This window comes from Solea senegalensis, linkage group LG7, assembly GCF_019176455.1.
Source record: "Solea senegalensis isolate Sse05_10M linkage group LG7, IFAPA_SoseM_1, whole genome shotgun sequence".
Taxonomy (NCBI): domain Eukaryota; kingdom Metazoa; phylum Chordata; class Actinopteri; order Pleuronectiformes; family Soleidae; genus Solea; species Solea senegalensis.
This window is the reverse complement of record NC_058027.1, coordinates 15,756,126-15,769,077: the sequence shown is the minus strand read 5'-3', so window position 1 is coordinate 15,769,077 and position 12,952 is coordinate 15,756,126. Positions and strand designations below refer to the sequence as shown.

General features: G+C 44.2%; 1 protein-coding gene across 13 annotated transcripts in view; it reads right to left on the bottom strand.

Annotated features, from left to right (window-relative positions):
* The window catches only part of LOC122772207 (transducin-like enhancer protein 3-B), a 28,718-nt gene extending 18,250 nt beyond the window's left edge, over positions 1 to 10,468 (bottom strand). For 7 of the 13 annotated variants that reach the window (XM_044029980.1, XM_044029986.1, XM_044029983.1 and 4 more), the window contains exons 1-7: positions 10,311 to 10,468; positions 9,206 to 9,427; positions 8,514 to 8,614; positions 8,246 to 8,309; positions 6,774 to 6,818; positions 924 to 986; positions 237 to 341 (exon numbers count right to left, since the gene is read on the bottom strand). In XM_044029980.1, the coding sequence (XP_043885915.1) occupies positions 237 to 341; positions 924 to 986; positions 6,774 to 6,818; positions 8,246 to 8,309; positions 8,514 to 8,614; positions 9,206 to 9,229 (402 nt within the window). In that variant the 5' untranslated portion in view covers positions 9,230 to 9,427; positions 10,311 to 10,468. The remainder of the gene's footprint in view (positions 1 to 236; positions 342 to 923; positions 987 to 6,773; positions 6,819 to 8,245; positions 8,310 to 8,513; positions 8,615 to 9,205; positions 9,428 to 10,310) is intronic. The other 6 variants (XM_044029984.1, XM_044029985.1, XM_044029990.1 and 3 more) reach the window with 1 other exon arrangement.
* Positions 10,469 to 12,952: the final 2,484 nt, after the last annotated feature.

Here is a 12,952-nt window from a genome sequence, read left to right as displayed (position 1 = left end):
GATTAATTCGCTAAGTCACTCATTTCCTTTTCTTCCGCCCCCCTCCCCTCCCTCCTGTATCTGTTATTCTTTCCCAGGTTGTCCTTGATATGCAACACTTCAGCTGAAGGATGTGGTGGTAAGGATACCTGTGTAATGTAGCATGCCTGAACAGCCTATATGCCAGTTTTTCTCCATGCATGCAGTTTTGCCTCTGTCCTCAGGTCAAATGAAGTAAGAAGAGGGGGTATACACACAGTGAGAGGCAGATTGGGAAGTCCACGTACCCCGATGATAGCATTCAGCTCAGTCATTGTCACCTGCTTGGCCCGCTCAACAGCCTGAGCCACCTGCTGTTGGTGCTGAAAAACACATGAACACAACGATGAGATTCATCAAAGTCTAAAAACAGACCCTGAGCCTGAGCCTGAGCCTGAGAGACAAATGAGTTCTATAATGCACAAGAGTCATTCGATCCTGCTTAAAGGATCGAATGACGTTCCCCATCCTACTTGTATTAAAATAAATGCAGTGTGTTATTTGTGTTATACAGAGAAACGGTGGTCAGGTTTGATTAAAAACCACTACATTATAAATCTGTTTGTCGGGACAGGACAGGATAGCTAATTCAAGCTTAATTTATTTTAATCTCTTTGTTCTCATCCAGAAAAACCTGTAGATCTGACTGAACAATCACTCCCACTTCAGTCTATGTTTACATCTATCTATAAGGAGGAGAATGAACAGGAGCGGTGAGTGTGAGTGATTAAATAATTAACATCTTTACTTAGTGAGGCTGCCTTGCCACTCAATTCCGTTTCGTTCTTATGATCAATACAACAATTTGCAGCGTGTCTTCGACAGGGTTTCAGCACAATATCCACCCTCACAGTTTCCCGTATATGCAGCGAACAACATGAGTTTCTTGGGGGGTTGAGACTCACCTCTTGTGACAAGAACGGCATGATCTGAGCCAGAATTGCGTTGAGACGTTTAGCAATCTCAGTCTGTGGGAGAAGAGAGACGACATTAGAATAACACTCTTCCAGGATACGAAATGCCAAAGGCAACACCATAATTAAGCTATTAAAATGCCTACAGTATAATAAAAAAAATGGGTGTGCATTTGCACACGCACACACAGTTAGTGTCCATCTGCATACACCATATATTTCTTAACTAAATTGGGACTGCCTTAAAACAAATTTACTGGCCCCACCCCCTGCTTCCATTAGGCCTTATTTCATTAGGAGGCTGAAATATGCTAATACCATCTGGCTGGAGAGACCCTAATGAGGGCCATACTTCATAATTACAGCCCATAGAGAGCAGTGTGGGGAATGCTGAAGCAGACAGGTTAACTCTCTGGCCCTATCTATCAGAGCCATCTTCGGTATCGACCACGCAATATTAGCTGGGAGAGTAAGACGATACTGCAGGGCTCGACAAAACATAGAGAGCACTTTACAGTGCTCGATTTGGACAAATGGATGTGCTGTGCTGCACCAATACTGCACTTGAATGTCCCAAGACATTTTGCCCAAAACCCATTTCCTTTTGTAAAACCTGTACTCTCGACAGAGACGGGAGGCATAGAAGGAGGAGGTGGAGAATGAGGGGAACACAAAAGTAAAAAGCAGGATAAAGGAGAAGGTGTGGGGGATTCTGTGGCGGTGATGAATGGTGGAGTGAAACCCTATGATTTGACACTAAGGTAATGTGGTTTGACTGGACTGAGGGAGGTGAACTAATTGATTCTGAGAGATTAGGGGTGGAGGCCCAGCAGGTGTGTGTGGGGTGAAGAGGTCTTTCCCGCCATTTTATACATGCCTGCATTCCACTCATATTCTCCCTTAACCTTGTTTGAATGTGAAAGGGGAGGGAAGGAGGAGGAGGAAGAAAGGGAAAAGGAGGGGGGGCCAGTAGCCTTTTGCTCAACCTCTGTCACTCTTTCCATTCTGGAGGAGGTGAAGCAGGAAAAGAAGGAAAGAAGAGGGGGACAGATCTTTACTGGGCCTGTCAGAAATTATCTTGCAACCCCTTGTCTGACCTTAGACACACTGCTTTCCCTCCACAGCCAGCCCTCACCCTCCTTCCTCCTCCTCCAACCACTTCTTCACACCCCTTCATGCTAATCTCCCCAACTCTCCTCTGTGCCCTCCCTCTTTCCTCTTCCTCTCTCATCTTCCCCCTCTTTTGTTGCTGGGGCAACGCTATCTGGCACGGCTGATCGTTATGTAAATTGGTTTGGGGCCCTGACCAGAACAGCCTGTAAAATCATATTAGGCGCAGCACAGAGGCAGGTCATTAAATTGAATTTTCGGCCTGTCGATCTGATCGGCACGGGAAATTAATGAGGGATAACTGGGAGTGGGGACGAGGCAGCACAGTGAGGGGGTAGAGAGAGAGAGACAGAGAGAGAGAGAGCGAGCCTCTATGGAGACTCATAAACCATCATCATTAGCGGGGGCTGGATACAATGCCACACAGTAGGATTAGATTGTTTCAGTATCACACCACTTCTCTGGAAATGGCTGCAAGGGGAGCAACATGGGGTTTGCAGAAAACAGTGGTGTACCGATACATTAGAGCAGCATTACAAACCCTCACCACAAACTGATTTACAAAGAAAAGCCATCAATTTGTTCACAGCAAATCATCACTCCACAGCCAAAACTAAGCCAAAAATACTTATGGATGCAGGTGCACGGTGCTATAAACACACGGACTTCTGTCAGTGGTTCATTCTGAACAGCAAAGTGGAACGCCAGGTGTTTAAAGAACTTGAGAGCATGCCAAGTTGTGTCTGGGGGTTTTTTAAGGTTAAACGTTCACAAACGCTTTCAAATTTACCTCAGAGTTAAATTAATACCTTGAAGCCAGGAAGTAAAACAATAGAGCAGACTTCCTCTTTGAGCCCTAATTATTACAATGCTGATGTTGGACATTTCGCCTGTCATTTCTCAGCGACAATTTGAGAGAGGGCAAAGATGACTCACGCATCAAACCCACACACAGACTGCAACAAATATTGCAACTGAATCATTGCCTTTATCAGCGACATCTTGTCCTTCCCTTTCAATTGAAGTCGCTTGACTCTGTCCACACATGTTAGAGAGGGCAAATGGCTTATTTAAGTGACTTTTTGACAGCCATTTTGAAGGGGGAAAGTACTGATAACACATCACATCCGATGACTCGCAGCACTCTTAAGTGTCTGCCACTTTACTTTGGAGGCACTATTTTTCACGGTGCTTTTAGTGCGGAGACAGGCACTGGAACGAGTTTATTGACACTTAAAACCACTGAAAACAGAGGCCTTTTGAGCCAGCAGAAGCTTTTCACTGCAGCGCCACAATTGCAGGTACTCAGGGTTGTCTAGTAGCACCAGAGCTTGGAGAGGCTATGGTGCACTGAAAGCCATTTGTCTGTTTGTCACTCCAGGCATTAGCCCCCAAGTGAAGAGCAGAGTCTCTGATGAGGATTCAATTGGTGAGGAAAACAAGTGGCATATGATGGGAGGAGGGCAGAGATGGGTGTTTGGGAATTATCTTCTCAGCCTGAGTAGAGGGAGAAAGAGGCACTTAGAGGTAACTTGTTCATTACAAATGCATGAAGAATCATTTGCATGTGTGTGTCATTCAATTTTGAGTGTATACACTAGAAAATGAAGTGACATTCCTTACTGCAGGGGGGAGAATATGGAAATGGGCTGTTCTCCCAAAAGATTACATTCAATTTCGATGGATTTCAAATCTTCATGGAGGGAATATTTCCTATATTTGAATTATGCAGTTAATATGTGCTGCCAAACGGGCACACATACTGTATGTGTTTACTCCCATTTCACAACATCAACAATGACACACAAAGCCACTATCAGTTGGTTGACTCCACACACACCCAGACACTAATTGTGTAACTCTGTTCTACCAGCACTTCTAGACTGGCTATCATAATAAAGCCCGTCTCACAGCCTCCAGTGCCCTCCTCAACCTCCCTTGAGAGACTGTGTGTGTTCTCATAGTCAGTTTGTTTTGGCTTAGAGAGAGGTCGGCCATCATCACCTTGGCAAACAATTCCAGGAATCCTGTATAAATTATTCATTTGCAGCTCTCTTTCTCTCCCTCCTCCTGTTCCCCCTTTCATCATCTTCCTCCATCCAGGAACAGACATGAGTCTCTTTGGTAAAGCACTTTCTCAGTTTTCCTCATTCACTCACGAATTGAGAAATTGGGTAACACCGATTGACAAAATGTTCCCCAAAAGATAAGGAGCTAAATTTAAAATTGAGGAATATGATGTGGCGAGTGTTATTTGTGGGGATTTATCTTTTTATGTCCATGTTCCAATTTATTAAGAGGGAGATGAAATTAAAACGTAGGCGAGCGCACAGGAGATAAACAAGGGCTGCAACGGAGAACAGAGGTAGTGAAAAACAAAGCAATACCCACCACACCCCACACCACAAAGTCAGCAGGGCACGTTGCTGAGGCAGCCTAATGAGCTGTGCTAATTAAAATCACTTATTGACAGCAACTGAGGGTGATTACCTCCACCCTGCACTCTTTGCCATCATAAGAGACACTGTCAGAACAAATTACCCCCCAGCAGCCACACTGATCCCTTAGCTAGCAACCATTCAGATCAGCAGGAAGCTGCGTCTGTCGGAAGTTGAATTACAGTGTTTGTGTAAAGGCACAATTGACGTTTCCATGTGGGGGCTGTGAGTATCTATTTACGCATGCATATGAGAGTTTGTGTTCATTCTCTTGCTTTTCAATCGAGCTCTGTAGCAATAATCATGCAAAATTAGTTTATTGCGTCTTTTTTTCCCACACCGTGATAAATCTTCAACAGAAGTAGAGTAATATGCCTACTTGCATCCAATAATCCAGCCTCCCTCCCCTCCTTCCAATAACGGGGAGGGCTAAAGGCTGTCTGTTTACCTCTGGCTGATGTCATCACAAACACTCACCCACCAGGGAGGGAGAGGGGAGAGAGGAAGGGAGGTGGCAGGAATCATGCATTATTCACAGTCCGCCATCGACTTCACCGGGTTTATTGATAAACAAAGAAGATGCACAGGAGAGGACCAGTCGATTAACCCATTTACCCCGAGGCCACACTCACTCCTGTCTCAATTCCTCTTTTTGCTAGCTTTGTCCACTGCCACCGGCATCAACACAACAACAACCAGCTCCACCCCACCCCACACCGCCTCCTTGTTGGTGCCTGACAGAAAACTCTCAGGAACAGGGAACAGGTAGGGAGGTGAGACGAGGAGGGCTTCCTGATACACACCTACTTAGCACCCATAGCATCGACACACAGCTACAATGTGCCTACAAATACCATCTACACCTGATGAATAGTGCAGTGTGCTGCTGTTCCAACTGGGCTCCCTCCCACTGAAGCCATTAACCTTCTGGATCTAAGGGGCCATGAAGCCTCTACCCCTCCTCTGCGACAGACCCCCACTCTCATGCATCATATCAAATGGCTAATGACACAAGGGCCATCATTCACATCACTTTGTCGGGGTGGTGGGAGGGGAAAAAATGAAAAGACATGAGGGCACAAAGGAGGTGGGACAGGAGAATTGAGGAGGTAGAGATGAAAAGAGAATCAGAAAGCAACACAGACCGAGTGGACACCGTGAGACCATTTTATCATTTATAAAAGATGCTAAGAAAATGTATGCAAAAAAAAAAAACACTCAGACATTGTACTAGTATGGAAGACAGTAAGTGAGGGCTCTCATTTCCAGAATTCAGCTGGAAGAGGAATGTGCCCTCAAGTCAAATTGCTAACATAGGATTTCAAGATGGCTGCCACCCGTACAACCACTGCTACTTGTATTGTTAATAGCACTTCTGTCTTAGTTGTTTCACAGTCAAACTGTCATACACACAGTACTATGGACATGTTGCTACGCTGTTCATCTATGCCATAAACTATAAATGGCGTTTGTAATTGGCTGGTATTGCCAACAACGACTAGCCAGGGATATGTTTACATCCATGGGTCTTTCCGACCTCTGTCGAGAACGCGGTAAACTCGGGGGTGAGGTCACGCCGAGTTCTGATGTAAATGGAATGCAGCATTAAACCAGCTAAGTATTGAGGGCTGGTTTCCACTGACACTAGACATGACGGACCACAAGTAACTGGAGGCAAACCAACAAATAAGCCTGATGTGAAACATGGCCACTATTTTGCCAGCTTAGAAGATTATAATAAACCACCTCCACCCACCCCCATGCCTCCAGTCAACTGAAACTCTTGCTCCTTGGGTGGTGGAGAGGTATTTCTGCCCTGTTCATCAGTACAAGTCTTTCTACTGCAGCATGATGCCCAGTGCTGGGTGGCAGCTGAACTAATGAGCTTTTAGTCCAGCTGGCACTGGTGAGGCAGACAGAATGGTGCAGGCATGTGTGTATACACACGCACAAACACAAACACACACACACACACACACACACACACACACACACAAGGACAATCCACACAAAAACATTCTGTCAAGACTGTCTGCCAAATACTTCACTTTAATCTTATCAAACCATCCCCATCAGGCATTGTGCCCTTCGTGTTGTTTAGCCTGTCAGCATTTTCACAACAGGAAGCCAGTATACGCCTCCTGAAGGCATTTAAGGATGAAGGCAGAAACTAAGGTCAGGTATGTGTGTGTGTGCGAGTGTGTGCTAGGAGGTGTGTTTATATTCTTCAATCACTGGGGGGGAACCACAGTGTTATGACTATACACAGACTATCTCTGATATGGCTACATACCTGTTTGTGCATCTCAATGTTGAGCCCATAGGACATCTCATAGTACTGAAAAAGAAGAGGAGGAAAAGGTTATTTTTAAAAAACAACAACTGTCTTTTCAATTATGCATTTTCATTTGTACATTGAATCAGATAATCCTAGGCAAGTTGTATCCTCTATGATACACTGTATGAAAACTAGGGATCCTGAGATACTTCTGCCCTCACTCGGGGAAATACTTTTTTTTTTTTTTTTAAAAAGGCAACAATGCTGTAAAAACTGTTTGACACAAACAATAAAAAAGCAGCTGAATACACGTTGCAGCACAGGAGTGAAGAATTTGAAACACATTGAAATTTCCATGTACAGCCACATCAATGACTACATTTACTTCCACCAGGAAGTGCCAGCTTTTGGGCACAGACACCGTCTATGGCTTCAGAAACTGAAGCAGTAAGCCAATGCTATCACTGAAAACAACATTATCAGCTGTTAAGTGCCAAAAGCCGTTGAGCCCACCAGCAGATGCAAACTAAGACTTAATAGCTTGTCAGTCTTGTTTATCATGTGTAGTTAACAGTTTCCATATATTACAGCTACTCCCACCATCTTCTGCTTTCTCACAGGAAAAATAATATTTAACAAATGTACTGCTGCGTTTAGTCAAAGTAATTCCTCGCATGTACAAACAAGATAAGCACTCACATACACAAACCACGAGTGAGGCCTTAGTCACATCACCTGTCAGATAAAGATTGATCTTACTCGGTGCACAGAGTGCAGCTTTTCCTGAATTAGAAATAACCTTTGAAGTTCGCTTTTTTTCATTGCGCACACACACAGAATTGATTGTCTCCATCTGATTATCGAGGCGCTCTGTACCGAACGTAATATGATTTAATTGCAGTTTTGGAACAGTTTTACATTTAACCTGTCACTCTGCTTTGATAGAAATCAAATACCTATCAAGAGAAATGCCTGAGCCAACAAGCAGTGTATTATGTTTATTGGTAGCGAAAAAGACACAGAGTCACCCAATATCTGAGAAACCCCCTGGTGAGTCCTAAATGTCGAAACGACCCGATGGTTCACCTTGAGAGAGAGAAATAAAAGAGTACAGGAAACCCTCTGATTCATGCACAAAGCCAGCATACCAGTCATTAACCCCCAGTGGGTCATGTTGGGTGTGTTAGGGAGGGGTGGTGGAGGGTCATAAAGAGGGTCCTAGAGCCACAGGGGGGGTCGTCACGCTGCACAATCAATAGTTGGACATTTGACCCTGCTAGAATTTCTTCTGCCTCTCCACACACCCCCACCCTGCACCTCCTTATCCAATGAGGACACAGGCGTGAGTCAACACCACCAAGCACGAACAAATGCTAACATGGCCTGTGCAAAACACAAGGGCTGCACCACCTGTGACTGCTCACCTGAGGCAAAAGGGAGGGTATGATATTAAATCAGATTAGCAGTTTTATGATGGTTGCTCTTACCATGACATAATGACGCTGCATCTCTGTCTTTTCATTGGCCAGTTTATCGTACTCCACTTTGAGACTAACAGGAGGAGAGAAAGAGGGTTTGATTAGTGACGACAGTTTTAACACGTTGATTCAAGCGTGCAACAAAAACAAACAATAGCTCATGTGTTGCATGGGTGCAGACTTGAATGAAGCTACAAAGATGGAACCCAACAGAGGCATCTTCCGCTTTCTATTCTTTCCAGGAAGCCAGTGTTGTTTACAGTAGTTTGGCCATTACCTGTGGTACTGTGCTTGCAGGAACTGAAATTCATCTTTGATCCTGTCACATGACTCTGCCACAGTGAACTTGAAGCCAGGCTGCCCTGGCTGATGGGGTGCCTGAAAAGTACAAGGATAGACACATAAAAAATACCACCATCACAGCCAAGACAATAGACTCGTCTCTCACTCTCTTGCCACTTCCTCCTCCTCTTTCCTAATAAACTGTGTGTGTTTTTTTTCTTCACTGTGGTTTGTCCTCACATTTCCCCAGAGCCCCGATTACAGAATGCAACCACTTTCACTCAAGCATGTGAAAGGACTGAGGGTCCTTTAATCCGTGCTTAAAGTAATGTAAACAGTGGATGGTAAGGGAGGAACATTTAAAATCAAACACGCTGTTGTTGTGATATACCAGTGTGAGCTGGCTCAACATACACAGCCAACCTTTCAGCACGATACATGGCAAGTGTGACATAAAAACTGAGAAAAGAAGTCATTTCAAAGCAGGAGGCGATCATCTTGTTTCCTTGTGTTCAACCAAACCCTTTGATCTTGTTGCCAATAAACATGATCTTCTGTCAAAGTGAGGCACAGACCATAAATAGTAAGGTGTGCATCAGCAACTACACTCTGACACGCTAATTAGGCTATTTTGAAGGGCGGTGCACTTGCATCAATTTACAAACAGTCACAAAGACACCTACTTACCGGATGCCGGCCTTGTGGATACATGTCGAGACCTTTACACAAGGGAATCTGTGTGGTTTCTCTCGTTCTCTCTGTCGTACCAGTGAAGGTGCGGCAAATCACCGCCACCTCCTCCCCTGTAAATGCACGATGATGGTGGACAAAAACCTCGTTCTCGGCTTAAAGGCGCACCCTCAGACCCGGGCCACAGGATATATCACCTTGTCAGCCTTCTCTTTGTACCTAAACAAAAAAGAAAAGTAGCTGAAATTGCAGCGAACAAGTGTCGTGCCTTCCTTGTGATTGACATTATTTGAAAATTAAAGAACTTAATATATTGCCTAAGGCGGTTTTGCTGATGTTTATCTTTACCAGGGATGGGACAATGTACAATATGATCACATACATTGCGATTTAAAAAAAAAAAAAAAGTGCTCTCCTGGCACTTGGTCGTGGTGGATTTCCAATACTATCAGGATAATCGTGAAGGGGGAAAATCGTTAGTATTTGTGATTGAAAATGCTTGCACTCCAACATACAACAGACCTTACTGCGCTTTCATTTACGATCTTTGGTGTTCACTAAAAATGTGTATCCTGAGAAGTGCGTTTTAGTAACATTTCGTGGAATAACATTTTACACTAGCTTTCGGACAATGAACCAAATTACCTGTTTGCGGAAGTTTAAAAAACCCATTTGTCTACACTTCTGGCATCGTGACTCGCAATTTTTTTTTGGTCAGGCAAATCGTGACAGGAATAGTTCATATCACCCGTTAATGCCGTACATGTATTCAAATATGTCCTACTCCGTGTGATGAAATCTACATTGCGTGGAAAAAAACGAGTGTGGCAGTGAAACATAAATGTAATAAATCATAAAGTTGAGACTTTTTGGATCACACCCTCGGCGACGTGATGTTTTGTTTTCCTCGTAAATCTTACGATTCATCCCCAACAAAGGAGGGGGGGAGAGAACACACTGGGGCTGTTTCAACTGCTGAGCCAGGACAGATCAAGAAAACAAGGAGCTGCTGCCGTAAAGCCACAACACCACCACCACCAAACAACACCTCCTTCTCCTCCTCCTCCTCCACCACCGCCCGCCTCGTTAGCGCCTCTTTTACCTTTGTCTCGACCGATTCCTCCCCTTCCTCCGCACAGGTAAAAAAAAAAGCACTTATATCCAGACACAAAGCTCGATATCCTCGACTTGTAACCGCGGAGTTACAGGAACCGAAAAATGTCTATTTTACATCGACTTCTTCTTTGCGTCTCTCCTTTTTAAAAAGCCCGGTGACCCGCGGCGGAGAGAGCGTCTCTCAGTCCGCTCGATTGTTGAAAATCCCGGAGTCGTTGACAGCGGAGAACTTCAAAGAAAATCAATATTAGGTCCAGCAACGGCGCAGTCCAATCCTCCGGTAACTCCAAATGTTATTTCGAAGTGCGTAATCGGTTTAGTTTTTCTTCCCCCTTCTTTTTTTTCCTTGAAAATGTCGGCCGTTTGTGAAATACACCACTAGCTTGTACACCCAGTTCCTCCGCCGTTCGCTCGCGGTACCACACACAGACTGTTCACTGACACGAGGACCCGACTGTCGAGAGAGAGCCCGCGCGCCGACCAATCGCGTCGCCCGCCGCGTTCGGCCAATCACGGCGCGGTGTCCCCACGTGGGCCCCGTGAGCGAGGCGGCGCTGTGATTGGTGCGCGGTCAGTGACCTCACACGCAGGGTCGCCATTTTGGATTTGGAGTGACATTCAGCACGTTCAACAACTTGTTCAAAACAAAGGCAGTAATTTATATATGCGCGCATTGCAGCCAGTGCTCCAGCTTTACACCTGAACAGTATGTACCAGTGAGCGTTTAATCGTTAAAGGGCAAGCTAATTTAAAGCCACTATTAACGAGATTACGTGGTACATAATGTATTGTTTTAATAAAGGCACCAGGCTGTATGTAGATAGATAGCAGGTAGGTAGATGGATAGATGTATATAGGGAAGAGACACCAAAAACTACAAAAACAAAAAATAGGAGATTTCATACAAAACATGTGCATTTAAGAATAAAATGTGGGTAAGCATACCCAATTATATAAAGAATAGGGAATGTAAACGTCAGAATAAGATCACAACATCGAATACATGCAAAGTTCAAGTGAGCATTTATGAGAACTAAATCATATACGAGGAGATAGTCTGAACTGGAACAGGAGGGTCACGCTTTTCTGTTATCAAGACTACAGAGGCAAGAGGTGGCAAGGGGAAGAAAATAGATCCTCATATAATGCCAAGAATAATAGAAACTCGTATAGAAATTCACCCAAGACCCCCGAAAGTGCGCAGATGTGAATACAGCTTAATCTGCAGAGCAGAGTGTCCTTTGAGTGACTTGAATTGATCGACCTATTTCTAACGAGACCTCAAGCATCTACACGCTTTCCTATCAGCAGCAGCAGCACTAGCACTTCGGCGCCATCACGTGTTGTTCGCTGCACCCGACCCCACGTGGGTCTTCCCCGCCCCTCTCTCCCTCCTCTGCTTTTCTCGTCCAATGGCGTCGCAGCTGTCTCCCTCCGCGGCCTGCCATTGGCTGAGAGCAGGAGAAACTGTCAGTCGGGAGCCCGGGCTGTCAATTAAAGCCACGTTGGGCACGGCGCTGACAAATGCTTGTGCTACTCTCCCTCCTGCCTGCGAATAGTGCCTGGAATGGCTGCTTAATTAGCTTCGAATGGCTTTTCCTTTCAGCTCAAACAATCTGTCACTACCATGTGGTAAAAAGAGCCTTGCATAAAACAAAAGCAGGAGAAAAAAAGCCAGTAGTAGGGGCTAAATATCAGTCTGACCCCCTCCCTTCTCCTCAACCCCCTCAACCATAAAAACATTTGCCGCAAAACAAAAGCTTTTAAAAGAAAGGAAAAAAAACTCAATCAGACATAGGTTACTTTCACTCCTCTGTTTCACCTAGAATTCATTTGTTTTCCTGGGTGTTCATTTAGGACCGTAACATTTAAATTTAATCATTTCCTGGTTCAAGTAGACCATGTTTAACCAGCTTATATAAGAATATGATTATATTACACCATCTGATTTATTGCGGAGTTGTTAAATGTTAGGGCCAGTGGTAAAAGTGTTGTAAAGGAAAGATACCAATCATTTTTTGTGTTAAGTTTTCTATTAACATGTAGTGCAAATCAAAATAATAATAGTAATAATAATAATAAAAAAAAAACCAATTGGTTATAGAAAATATACATTCATGTGTGTGTTCATGGAGGGTATTTAAAATTGACTTCCAGTTTTAAACGCGAAAGACAGAAAGTAGCACTTAGACACCAGGGGGCGACTCCAGCAGTCTATGGGACTCACTTGAATAACAATGTGTAAACATTTTCCTGTGGAGTTAATGGTCTTAATCACTAGTTTCACTTTGATTTAATAGAATATGTTGATGCTGGTTGTAAAAAAAAGAACTCCATTTGAATGGAAAACTATGGGGGGGGAGAGGCTCCTTGTCACTTGATTTATAACATTTTCCTGATTAATTAACATTTTCATTTGCTTCAATTTTGTTATTCATGTGGGTGATTGGTATTGTCCAATAGGAGGTGATGTCATGCCGCTGCTCGAATCGCATGTCTTGAGGCTTCACAATGGGAATTTGTTTTGAAACTAGAAGACGATGTCCTTTCTCGTCTCTGTGTGCTTTTCCATCAATTGCTCTTAAGCAAATATTGGGAATTAGTTCACCAAGATAAGCGACAGGTGAC